General features: G+C 37.6%; 1 protein-coding gene across 1 annotated transcript in view; it reads right to left on the bottom strand.

The window, feature by feature from the left end:
- Positions 1 to 9,185: 9,185 nt before the first annotated feature.
- brinp3a.1 (bone morphogenetic protein/retinoic acid inducible neural-specific 3a, tandem duplicate 1) overlaps positions 9,186 to 13,053 on the bottom strand; it is a 66,393-nt gene continuing 62,525 nt past the window's right edge. The window contains exons 9-10 of the mRNA XM_047158415.2: positions 9,871 to 10,959; positions 9,186 to 9,753 (exon numbers count right to left, since the gene is read on the bottom strand). Of these exons, the coding sequence (XP_047014371.1) occupies positions 9,672 to 9,753; positions 9,871 to 10,959 (1,171 nt within the window). The 3' untranslated portion in view covers positions 9,186 to 9,671. The remainder of the gene's footprint in view (positions 9,754 to 9,870; positions 10,960 to 13,053) is intronic.

Here is a 13,053-nt window from a genome sequence, read left to right on the forward strand (position 1 = left end):
TCATATTCCAACTCATGATAAAATCTAACTATCATACAACTGTCATCAATGAAATGATTCTGATTGATTAACGCCAAATAAAGATCAACTATTTCTGTAGGATTTTCTTGACATCTTCTTGGTTTTATCTGACTGTTGCTGCTATGGTTCACAAAAAGTTACAAAGCATACATGAATCTCACTATAAAGGACATCAGTCACTAGAGAGTTACAAAATAATTTCCAAAACCTTAGATGTACCACCAAACACTGTGAAGCCAGTCATTAACAAGTGGATTAAATTTGGCACCACAGTGACATTACCAAGAACAGGATGTCTCTCCAAAATTGATCAGGGAGGCTGCCAAGAGACCTATGGCAACAATAAAGGAACTGCAGGAATATCTGGCAAGTACTGGTGTGTGACAACAGTCTCTTGGATTCTTCACAAATCTGGGCTATGGGTCAGGGTGGCTAAATGGGAGCTATTTCACACACACAAAAAAAAGTGTTATAGACTGATGAGACCAATGCAGAACTTTATGGGCATAATTCAAAAGATATGTTTGGTGCAAAAACAAGACAGCTTCTCACACAAAGGACACCTCCCCATGGTGAAGCATGGTGGTGGCAGCATCATGCTATGGGGCTGCTTCTCTTCAGCTGGGACTGAGTCTCTAGTCAAGATACAGTCAAAATTGAGGTTGGAACAAAAATGCAGGCTTCTGTTAGACAGCTGAAATTAAAGAAAAATAAATAAAATTTCAAGCACAATAACAACCCAAAGCACAATCCAAATTAACAAATGAATGGTTTCAGAAGAAGAAGAAGAAGAAGAAGAAGAAGAAGAAGAAGAAGACCAACATTTCTGAATGGCCCAGTCAGAGTCCATATCTAAATCCTATCGAAAACTTGTTGGAACCTCTCATCATATCGAAGTAGTTGTGCACTTTGAAACCTTGGCTAAATAACCTTGACTTCATGTTCAATTCATCTGGTCAATTAAAATTTTCTTGATCATGATGAAGCCATGCTGTGGAAGCCTAAACTTTTTTCTGTACTTCTGTATGCTTAGCTGTTGAGAGGATTTCAGATTTCAAGGTGAATTCAATGTCAATTTCTGAAGTTTCTTTCATAAGCCTAAAAATCTGCCATTTAAAATGTTCAAATACTGTTTTTGAAGGACGTGATCAGTGAAGAAGTCTTAGCTCTGAGGATTACAGTCTTACAGTAACCTTGAGAATTGTTGGCACCATTCATGAACAAAAATGAATATATTAAACCCTTGTTATTGAACACTCATGTATGCTGGTCCTGGCACATTTTCAACTGTTTCATACTTTTGAACTTTAAACATTTGGTAAACCAGATGTGGTCAAAGACAAGTTCATGAAAATTTAAATAAATAAGAAATAAATAAAGAAAGAAAGATTTCAATTGCATTTATTTTAAGGATTGTCTATGTATATATATATATATATATATATATATATATATATATATATATATATATATATATGTTCACATTTCTTTATGATAATATATTATGCATTATAAAGATGTACAACCCCAATACCAAAAAAAAGTTTGGACAGTATGGAAGATGCAAAAAAAACAAAACACCCTGTACTATATATGAAAACACATTATTAACACATTATTTGATGTTTTACATTTTTTGATGTTTGATTTGATGTTTTTTTTTTTTTTTTTTTAAATATACACTCTTTTCAAATCTGATGACTGCAACACACTCCAAAAAAAAAAAAAAAAATGGGACAGACAACTATTTACCACTGTGTAACACCACCATTTCTTTTAATTTAAACACTTGCTGTTTGGGTGCTGAAGACACCAGTTGGATAAGTTTATCAAACTGAATTTTCTCCCATTCATTTATTATGCATTTTTTTCAGCTGCCCAGGTGTATGGGGCCTACATTGTCTTATTTTGCAATTCATCATGCACCACACATTCTCACTCCGAGACAGGTCAGGACTGAACGCAGGCCATGCTAGCACCCGCACTCTCTGCTGACGCAAGCATCCACTTGTTATCCGGGCAGAATGTGGTTTGGTGTTGTCCTGCTCTGGAGGGCAGCATGTATTGCTCCAAAATGTGTCCATATCTTTCTGCATTAATGGTGCCCTCACAGATGTGCAAGTTACCCATGCCATGTGTACTGACACACCCCCATACCATGACAGACGCTGGCTTTTGGACCTGACACTGATAACAGCTTGGATGGTCCTTTTCCTCTTTTGGCCCAGAGAACACAATGGCTGTTTTGTCCAAAAACTATTTGTGGTCCAATCTTGACTCATTGGATCACTAAACATGATTCAACTGTGCTACTGTCCATCTAAGATGAGACAGAGCCATTAGAAGCCAGCGGCGCTTCTGGACAGTGTTGTTGTCTGGCTTCTGCTTTGTACAGTAAAGCCTTACCTTGCATCTGTGGATGCAGCGGCGAATGCTGTTTTCTGTCAAAGGTTTACCAAAGTATTCCCGAGCCCATGTCAGGATATCCATTACAGACTCATGATGGTTTTTAACAGTGACGTCTGAGGGATCGGAGATCAGAAGTGGTTTTCAGCCTTGCCCTTTATGCACCAAGATTTGACCGGACTCCTTTAATCTTTTAATTATACTGTGCACTGTAGAAGGTGAAATGCACAAAATCCTACCGATTTGTCTTTGGAGAGTGTTGTTTTCAAAATGTTGGATTATTCACTGATGCATCTGTTGGCAGATTGACCAGAATCGACTCATCCTTGCTCTTGAAGGACTAGGCCTTTTTGGAGGCTCCTTATATACTATGATTGCCTCACATGTTTCACTTCCCCTTCTTATTTCAACTTGTCACATTGCTATAAGTCCTAAATTGCCCCTGTCCCAACTTTTCTGGAATATGTTGCACGCATCAATTTCAAAATAAAAATTTATTTTAAATAAACTATGCAGTTGATTAGATAAAACATCAAATACCTTGTCTTTATACATTTTTTTTGTTTAAATACAAGTCAAAGTACATTTACAAATCAAACCTCTTTGTTTATATTAACATTTTCCATACTGTCCCAACTTTTTTGGAATTGGAATATTTATATTCATTTTGCCGATTCTCTCAAAGTACGACAATCATTTTTAGGTCGGTAAGTCTACTCTTATAAAAACCATTCCATCAACTTAATGGATTACTGATAACAGATTATTGTGCACATTACTACTAATATGAGAATAAAGTTCAACCTGGCAGCTTTATTATCCATGTAAAATTTTAGGTAATGGCTCAGTCAGAGCCCAGATCTAAATCCTATCAAATACCTGTGTAATGACTTGAAGATGGTTGTGTACAGGAGATCACCTGACAAGTTGATAGATCTGTAGAATTTTTGCAAGGAAGAGTGGAATAAAATTGCCAAAACATGATGTGCTAAATTGAGTGGTGTGTTACAAGCAAGTGGTGCTTTCACAAAGTATTAGTTAATGGGTGTTCACACTTTTGCTACCAGGTTATTGTATTTTTTTTCCCCTTCCTTCCTTTTTTTCCTTCTCCTATGTTTCTATTTGATTTTCACTTGAATTTGCTGGTTGCTTTATCACATTAACATTAGTAAAAGATCTGACATGATATAACTTAGATTAATTTTTACATAACAAAAAACCTGCAGTTTTAACAGGGGTGTGTGGAGTTTTTATATTCACTGCATATATAACCTCACTTATTCAGCTAATTGATCCAAAATCTTTTGTTGTTTACCTCCATATTCTGAGCTGTTACTTTCTATCATGCCTTCTTGTGGAATATTGACATTGGACTGTTTTTCACTATTCTGCCAGAAGGTACCAAATAATCCATGCCACCCCCTCTAGACTCTACAACAGTTTCTTCCCTGAGGCAATTAGATTACTCAAGACCCTGCTGCCTCCCAACTCTCACCTGGACTATGCAAACACCTAACCCAGTGTGATTAAATACCACTGTACACCTGAATGTTACAACGCTGCACCAGACACTTTTCTATTTATTTATGTGACTCTTTTTTGCTGCCAATATTGCTACTACATTTATTGCTGCTACACTACACAATAGTTTACAGTCCATTGTTGCAATAGCTTTCCTGCACAACACTGTTCTATTGTCCTGTGTTCATTGATTGGGGTATTTATTGTTCTGTGTATACTATTCTGTTTATTTACTGTCCTGCACTCATCTCACACTGCTTTTGCTCTTTGCTCGTTGTATACTGTAATCCTATAGTTAATTCAAGTCAAGTGGGTTTTTATTGTCATTCATTTATATAGCTTGTGTGCATGTGAACTAAATGTCGTTTCTCCAGAACCATAGTGCAACACATAAGTCTATACAAGACTACATAAAGTGCAAATACACAACAGTATGAGACGAGTGCAGGACAAAAATATACAGAACAATAATACACAGGAAAATAAATACATAAAACATGGCCTGTAACAGTGGACAGATCAAGAACATGGACAGACAAAGGTCGGTGCGAGTCGGCGTGGTCTTTCCTGCCGTCATGTTGTTCTGTGCTTTGAACTGTACGTAGAAATCTTTCAGTGCATCTGTTAGATAAGCATCATCATCACAGACAAGTCATGTAGCTTTGTACTCTGTAATGGTCCAGATGCCTTGCCACATACGGCATGTGCTCTTGGTGTTTAGGAAGTGACTGAGGATTCTTTCAGCATAGGTGCACTTTGTCTCTCTGATAGCCTGGGTTTGGATAAGCTCTTGCTGTGCAGCGGGCTGCCTTGTCATCAGACATGACGGCAGTGCCTCAGGTTTTCAGTACCGTGCACACCTCTGGAGCCATCCACGTTTTGTGGTGATGGTCTTGAAGGAAGTCACATCATCTGTGCACTTGCTGATGTAGCCAGTCACTGATGTAGTGTATTCCTTAAGTTATTGCGTGTTGCACCATGGTCCCGGAGAAACAACATTTCATTCCAATGTATACAAGTTATATAGAGGAATGACAATAAAAACCCACTTGACTTGACTATAATATATATATATATATATATATATATATATATATATATATATATATATATATATATATATATATATATATATATATATATATATATATTTGTACTGTGTACTTTCGGTTCGGTTTGTGTGTGTATTTTGCCTACCTCAATCTTCTTCTACTTTTGTTTTTATCAGTAAAATTTGCAGTATGTACATTGATTCAGTCAAGTCGACAGCACTTATTTGTAGTCAATATGATTGCCTGAACAGAATAAAAAAAGCTCACTTTTTAAAGACAACCAAACACCATCTATTAACTGTGTAGGGGGAAAAAAAAGATTGTTTTTGCACAATAACTGGCACACCACCAGCAGCACTGATGGTAAACAACATGCTTTCAGAAGTTGTTTATTGGATTCTAATATCCTGTGGCATATTTTTAGCCCTCTCATCCATATCGAAGTAGTTCTGTACTGGGAAACTTTGGGTAAATAAGCATGGGCATCATGTTCAATTAATCTGTTCATATAAAACTTTCTTGATCATGGTGGAGGCAAGCTGTTGAAGCCTAAACTTTTTTTCTGTATTTTTTATGCTTAGCTGTTGAGGAGATTTAAGATTTCAAGGTGAATTAAATGTGAATTTCTGGGCTCTACTTTCATTTAAAACTGCCATTTGAAAAGGTTCAAATACTATATTTGAAGGGCAAGTTCTGTGTTTAGACAGAAGAAGTCTGTATAAACACGTCATGGTCAAATACAAGTTCTTGAAAATGGAAACAAACAAACAAACAAACCAACACATAAGGCAGAAAGAAAGGGTTAAGGTTAGATTGCATTTATTGTTTTGATTGCATTTATTTAAGGTGTCATCATTTTTTCACTATATTTTTTCTTTTTGATAATATATTGTGGATTATAAAGATGTAATGTTTACAGTTATTTCGCCAATTCTCTCGAAGGATGACAATCATTTTTTAGGTCAGTAAGCCTATTCTTATAAAACCATTCCATCAATTTAATGGGTCACTGATAAAGGATTATTCTGCACATTACTACTAATATGAGAATAAAGTTCAACCTGGCAGCTTTATTGTACCATGTAAAAGTTTTACGCTTGTCACATCTTGTTAAACTGTAATATATTAGAGAGTGTGTACTGGCCATGTCCATGTGCAGTTCAAATTAGTGAAGTATAAGGGTGAATGACCTCTTGGAATACATGGCTATTTCAATAAAGATCTCTAGTGCTAAATTAAAATGAAATAACTCATAAGGTACTGCTTTAATACTTTCCGTGTCCAGCTGGACTTGTATGAAAACTGTTTGTGGTAATTAAACGCTGGATATTGCTGTGTGCATCCACACACACACACACACACACACACACACACACACACACATTTAAGATAGCCCCAGCTGTGCGATATCTTCCTCCCACAGTCATAATGAACTTGCAGCTATATTGAGAGGAATATGTGAGCTGATAGGATTTGATTCTTTGCATGTCGCTCTTGCTAGGCCATCATCTATCAATGTAAATGTGTGAGACAGCCTGGGCTTGAACGAGGTTACTCTCCTTGTCAATGCAAAGTGGATTTCTGTGCACCTGGCTGACCTATGCAGAAAGCAATTTGGTCTTTATGCATTGGCAGTGGAACAATGCATCTCAGCTACAAATGGCCAAAATATAGTTCATCTCAAAAATGGTATACTCTTTCACTCACACGCTAAATAAATTGCCACCAAATTAAATAAGTACTTTTTCTGTACTGTATTTTTTTTAATTAATGTTGAGAAAGCAATTAAAACATTTGCATATAGCATTATATATCAACTTTATTAGATGATACTATGCCAGCTTTCCTTGCCTTAACATGCATTGTACTCGGTTTAGTCTACAAAGTTAGCTGAATTTCTGCCAATACGCAGTTCTGAGGCTAGAGCAGTATCTGAATTCCCTGGAAGCCAAAGACAGGCACCAGCTATGTGTTTATTGCCATGGCCATCTTAAAGACACTCTCTGGCTCAGACATCCATCCATCCATCCATCCATCGATCTTCTATACTGCTTATCCTTTTCAGGGTCACGAGGAACCTGGAGCCTATCCCAGGAAGCATCGGGCACAAGGCACAGGGTACACCCTGGACAGGGTTGGCTCAGACATTCCCAGATTTAACTGCAGAGCATTCCATGGTGTGTCCTTTACACTCCTTATGGTACTATTTAGACCAGGCAACAGCCTCAGTCCAACTGTTCGTCTGCCACAAAAGAAGGTCTAAACAGAGGCTTGGACGTTGTTGATGGATGTTATCACCATGGCCTATAGGCGAGCTGAACAGCCAGCCCATACCATGACATTCCACTTTAAAAGGACCGTCTCCTCCTCATTGGCAATATTTAAGAGACGTGCCACTTGGGTGTCACCATGAAAATTCTTCTACAAAGTTCTACAATGTTAACACGATGTACATTTACGGCATTTGGCAGGCTTCCTTATCTCATTTATACAACTGAGCAGGTGAGGGTTAAGGGCCTTGTTCCAGGGCCCAGCAGTGGCAGCAGGGCTGGAATTTGAACTCACAACCTTCCAATCAGTAGTCCAATGTCTCAACCACTGAGTTACCAGTGCCCTAACATTACCTAACATATGTCGGTTCCTCATGACATTGTGGTATTCATAATCCAGGTGATTCTCAACCCTTGAATTTAGGAGGGTCATCTATAGACTTCTGATCAGAAGGTTGAATCAACAGTATCACTAAGCTGCCACTGTTGGACTCTGAGCAAGGCCCTTGATCTGCATCTGCTCAGCTCAATTGTATGTCACTTTGGATAAAAGAAGAAGCCTTTATTTCTCACATATAAATTACAGCATAGTGACTATCCCAGCTTGTTTGGAAGTTGGGGTTAGATTGATGGGTCAGCCATGATATGCCACCCCTGGAGCAAATAGGGTTAAGGGCCTTGCACAAGGGCCCAACAAAAAAATTGGTGCCACAGGAAAGCATCTGCCAGATAAATAAAATGCAAATGTAGAAGCGTTTAAATTTTTAAATTGCATTTTGGTCATTTTGCTGACACCACAGCAATTTGAAACTAAGACAAGATACAGCGGAGCATTTGTGGTTTACGTACCTTGCTGAAGGACCCACCAATGGCAGCTTGGTGATGTGGGGATTTGAACTCACAACCTTCCCTTATTTATATACTGTATGTAGTTATATATCTAAATGTGATTTTATGAATACCAAATAACCATCAGGGTTCCTTGTTTCAGAACCAGCACCTACTCAGAGAGAACATGGTAATATGGTTCCAGGGGAAGATGGCTGTTTGAAGGTGGTATTTATTGCAAATAATGTGCCATATGTTACTTAACAACTTTATCAGGTCTCAGAATGCTTATGCATTCGCACATGAAGGCAATTCTTATTATCTCTGGGGCTTATCTGGCATTCACAGAACCACATATGCAACTAATACCATTTCCTGTTAAGCAAACTGCAGTTGTTTCCTTTGCATTTTTCTTTCCTTCTTCTTTTTTTTTTTTTACAGAGATTAAATGCCTTTCACTGGGAGACTCATTATTCTAAACAAATTTTTTAACAGAATTTCCCTTGATGCTGAATAATGGTACGGTTATACAAGATCAACTCTCATCTATTAACCTAAATTAACCTTTAGCAACTATTGAAAAGATTGTTCCCTCAAGAAGTTTCATTCACTCTCAAAGAGGTCCGTGTAGAGAAGTCAAGATTTGATGAGATTGAACGAGTAAGTATTTCAGATGAACAAAGGGACTTGTTGAACTCCAGGGTTTACCTTGGCTTCTATTATTTTAATTGACAGCATGTGTCAAGAGTCTCTAACAGATGAACTGATGAATTGTTAAGAGAACTTTGTTTTCTTTCTTGCCTGGGATACAAAGTGCTGAAAGCTACATTCAGCACTTTAATCACTAGAGTCAGACAGAATGTGTTACTATAATGGCCCTCTATTTCTATAACCAGACCATCCTGAAAATCATGTGGTCTAGGCTAAACTGAGATCAAAATAGAGTCAATTTACTTAAAAACACAAAAAAGACCAAATTGTGAGCTAATGAAAAGCCCACTGGATCCCGAGCATTCAACCTTGCTGACGGTGTTGCTGAACCCTACTGTAAACACTGAATACTCAAACCAAGTAATCAGAGACAGTGCATAAAAATGTCATTTATTTAGTGTATTAACAAACCCATGTTCTGTACAATTTTATCAACATTACCTCTGTAATATTTCACAAATAATATGTTTATAAATATAAAAGCACACAGAACATATAGTTAGGACATGTCTCTCTCTTTTTTTTTTTAAACAAAATTATTCCTATAGTCATAATGCATTTGTACAAATATCTGAGAAATATTTCTACCATTAAACTCAACTGCTGCTGAAGCATATACAGTTATATGCGAGTGTTACAGGATTGACAGATAGAGCTGTACAGATGAAGAGATCTGGATTCATCTCAGAAGGATGGTCAGATTACACTGATTTACATAAGTACTGTCTGTTATGCACATGAGTGAGGAAATAAAAGTATACTGTGAAGCAAAAGCTAAATTCCAATGATTTACATTTAATTTACTCTAATAATAATAATCAGTGGTATGAAAATTTAATTCAAGCACATTACTACTGAAATACTATAAACCATGAGTGTAGTTTGAAAATAAAAAAGGCAATGCATGGACTCCGGTTGTCCGCTGAAAGTCATGATTAATGTTCCTGGAGGGAAAAAAAAAATAATGCACTGTATTATTTTAAAGTGTGAACTTTTTTATGTTTTAATGTTAGGAACAAAGTAAAGTGTCTGATTAGCTACATAGTTTAGTGGTTTCATACTCCATTGAGTTGGGCTGCTTAGCACTGAAGGCCTGCAAAGCAGCCTGAATTCGGACCACGTCATTAGTGGACAGTTTGAGGCGATGGCGCAGTAAGCAGGAGAACAGGTCCAGGGGCTGCTGGCCTGGTGGAGACAGTCTGTTAACTCGGTCTCGTATCTCTAGCAGCTGCAGCAGAGCTGAATCCCGTGATCCCTGTGTGTACGGATAGTCCAGCTGGAGGATCAAGTCCTGGATTGCTTCAGGATCAAAGTGCATGCTGTATCCAAACAGCTGCATGCTGTTGATTTTCATATAACCCAGATTCCTTGAGGAATCCATGTATTCCAATGGCTCATAATAGATTGTGCTGTTTCCATTTACTGAGGCTGTTCTGACACGGCTCCTCAGGTATATGTGTACAGTCTCGAAAAATGTCTTCCATTTGTTCCCCAGAGTGAGCGTCCAGTTATAACAGTCAAGAGGAATATCTAACTTGGTCCTCTCCCAGTCAGGGTAATTGTTCTGGTCTATGGGCATGATCCAGCTCTCTGAGTGACTCCCTCCAAATGGGTTGATGTAGATAGACAACACAGGTTCCAAGGTGCTGTTCTTAGTAAGGCAGATCTGGAGGGAAATCCCCAAAAGCATGTGCACATGACTGGACTTAAACTTGTTGCTTTTCAGTGTCAGGAGCATCCTCTTCCTCCACAAAGGGTCAAACCAGTTGTTGAGCCTCACATCATTGCTAATGAACATGGCGTGGATGCTGATTCGGCTGTCTCGCTTCTGGAGGAGATACCGCAACTCTAGGTCTTGGAGATCGGTCTCAAAACCTATGTAATTATCAGTGGAGTCAGGGATGATGTTCCTGCACAGTCCTTGACTCAGACTATAACCTGAGTTACAGCTGGCACACCGTGATCGATTCTCATAGGAGCAGGAAGAACAAAGTGGCCCCTCACCCACCATGCATGGGATGACACCTTGGCAGGATGGGGTCTCATGCTGACAGGAGCAGGCCCTCCTCTCTTCCATATACGTGCCTAACTGATTATTTTCACTGCAGTACATGAGAGAAAGGATGTAGTTCAGCCAGTAGCTGTGAGACCTGTGGGGACATAAAAATGCTTTAAAAAAGTGCCATATTTCTTATATAAATATTGAATGAATATGACACATGGATACTACTGAAGTGATATAGAAACACACCAGCCAATTAATGCTACCTAAATCATTTCAAGTTATTTACAATATGCATAACAGTCCTACTGAATAAGCATAATCATAAATATTCATCATCAAATGTGCCAACCGGACATGATCAGCATAATATTTTTCATGCTGTAATATAAATAACAGCTGATCATCTCCTCTCATACCCCTACCCAGCCATCAACCACTCCCTTTTTTATTCTCCTTTCTCGCTGAACTGCAACCACACGTGAAAAGAGATTCTGGTAGGTAGACAGTGCTCTAATGGGAAAGCTCATGGTTCTTCAGGGCATTGAGCAGGAAAATCAGAAATGGTGGTCAGTGTGCTCACATCACATATATTGCTGACTAGTTTTCTTCTGTGGAAGTGCTACTGAATTGAATACATAAATCATTCGGTTTAGCCATTCTTGAGTTCAATTAACTATTAGTGAATACAAATATTCCATTTATATATTTAGCTATGCTTAAGTAAATGTATATGATATTTAGAAATACTAATTTAAATATCTCAAGTAAATAATCTTAAAGCAAGGATGGCAGCGTAGGGTGCGCCAGGGTCTCTGGTTCAAACGACTCTAAATTACCCTTATGTGTATATGAGTTTGCAAATGTGTGTGCAAACGTTCCCAATGTTCCCATGATACTCTCTGAATCTACCTATATACAGTGTGTATATACATACATATATACAGTGTTGCATACATACATACATACATATATATATATATATATATATATATATATATATATATATATATATATATATATATATATATATATATATACACACACATGAACTACTATCTAGACACAAACATTAAGAATAGTAGCTTTAAGCCAGCTTTTCACTATGATTTTGTTGTTGCACATTAAAATTGCACATCATAAAATAATATTTTGTTCATGAGCTACGATTGGTGAACTTATAGTAGAATGCATAATATGAATTGCTTTGGCAGTCTTAGAATGCACAATACAACCTTTTGAGATGACATGCTCACCAATCCCTAATATAGTGCTACTGCAACCAATGACAAAGTTCTGGCAGTGTCAGAAATTCATGATAAAAATCTCAGCATGACTGTAGCTACAATGCTCGTATAAAATCCACCAACAGGAGCACAGCATAGAAACTCATAGGACAGCTATGAGTATGGTGGTGGCAATGGTGAAATGTAAGCAATATGTGGGATTTAAAAGAAGATCAGTTTGTGGCAGAAGAGAGAACGTTTCTTTGATGTCTCATCACAGGTCTATCATGAAAAAAAAAGAGATGAGGCCTGGAAAGTACTGTAACAGAGGATTAATTACAGATTCCAGATACCCTTATGACAACATAAAACTATTTAATGCTTCCCAATTTTCAAATCCATTTTCTGCACAAGACCAGATTGCGCTGAGTGATTATGTAAGCTAAATGTAGTAGGTCTATCATTATAGGATCTTCACTGTATAAACTGACAACTGCCCACTATAAATAATGGGCAGAATATCAGTAATTAAAATGACTATACTCCCTAAATGAAACTATTTATTCTCAATGATTCCAATACAACCCACCCTCACCTGGTTTAAATCACTAGACTCAATCACTACCAAATTGTACAAGAAAATTAAGACCCCAAGAATTAACTTGACTACCCTACAGAAACCAAAAACACAAGGAGAACTGGAATCACCGCATTTCTACCACTACTTTCTGGCCAATCAGTTTCAAAATATATACAAATGGATTCATCCTAACCCATCAGAAAACACATGGTTAGATGTTGAACATACAATTTGCAAGGACATTCACATTTCAGACTTACCCTTCTACAGTGAGACAGTCAAAAGAAACACCCTTATTTCAAACAACTGTTTTAACAAGAACTGTTGCTCTGACAGCATGGTGGAAATTTCATCAAATCACAGACACCCATCTTGCACCATCTAAATTCACCCCCATTTGGAATAACCCAGATTTTACAGTTAACAAGAAGCCACT

This window comes from Ictalurus punctatus, chromosome 11, assembly GCF_001660625.3.
Source record: "Ictalurus punctatus breed USDA103 chromosome 11, Coco_2.0, whole genome shotgun sequence".
Classification (NCBI taxonomy): domain Eukaryota; kingdom Metazoa; phylum Chordata; class Actinopteri; order Siluriformes; family Ictaluridae; genus Ictalurus; species Ictalurus punctatus.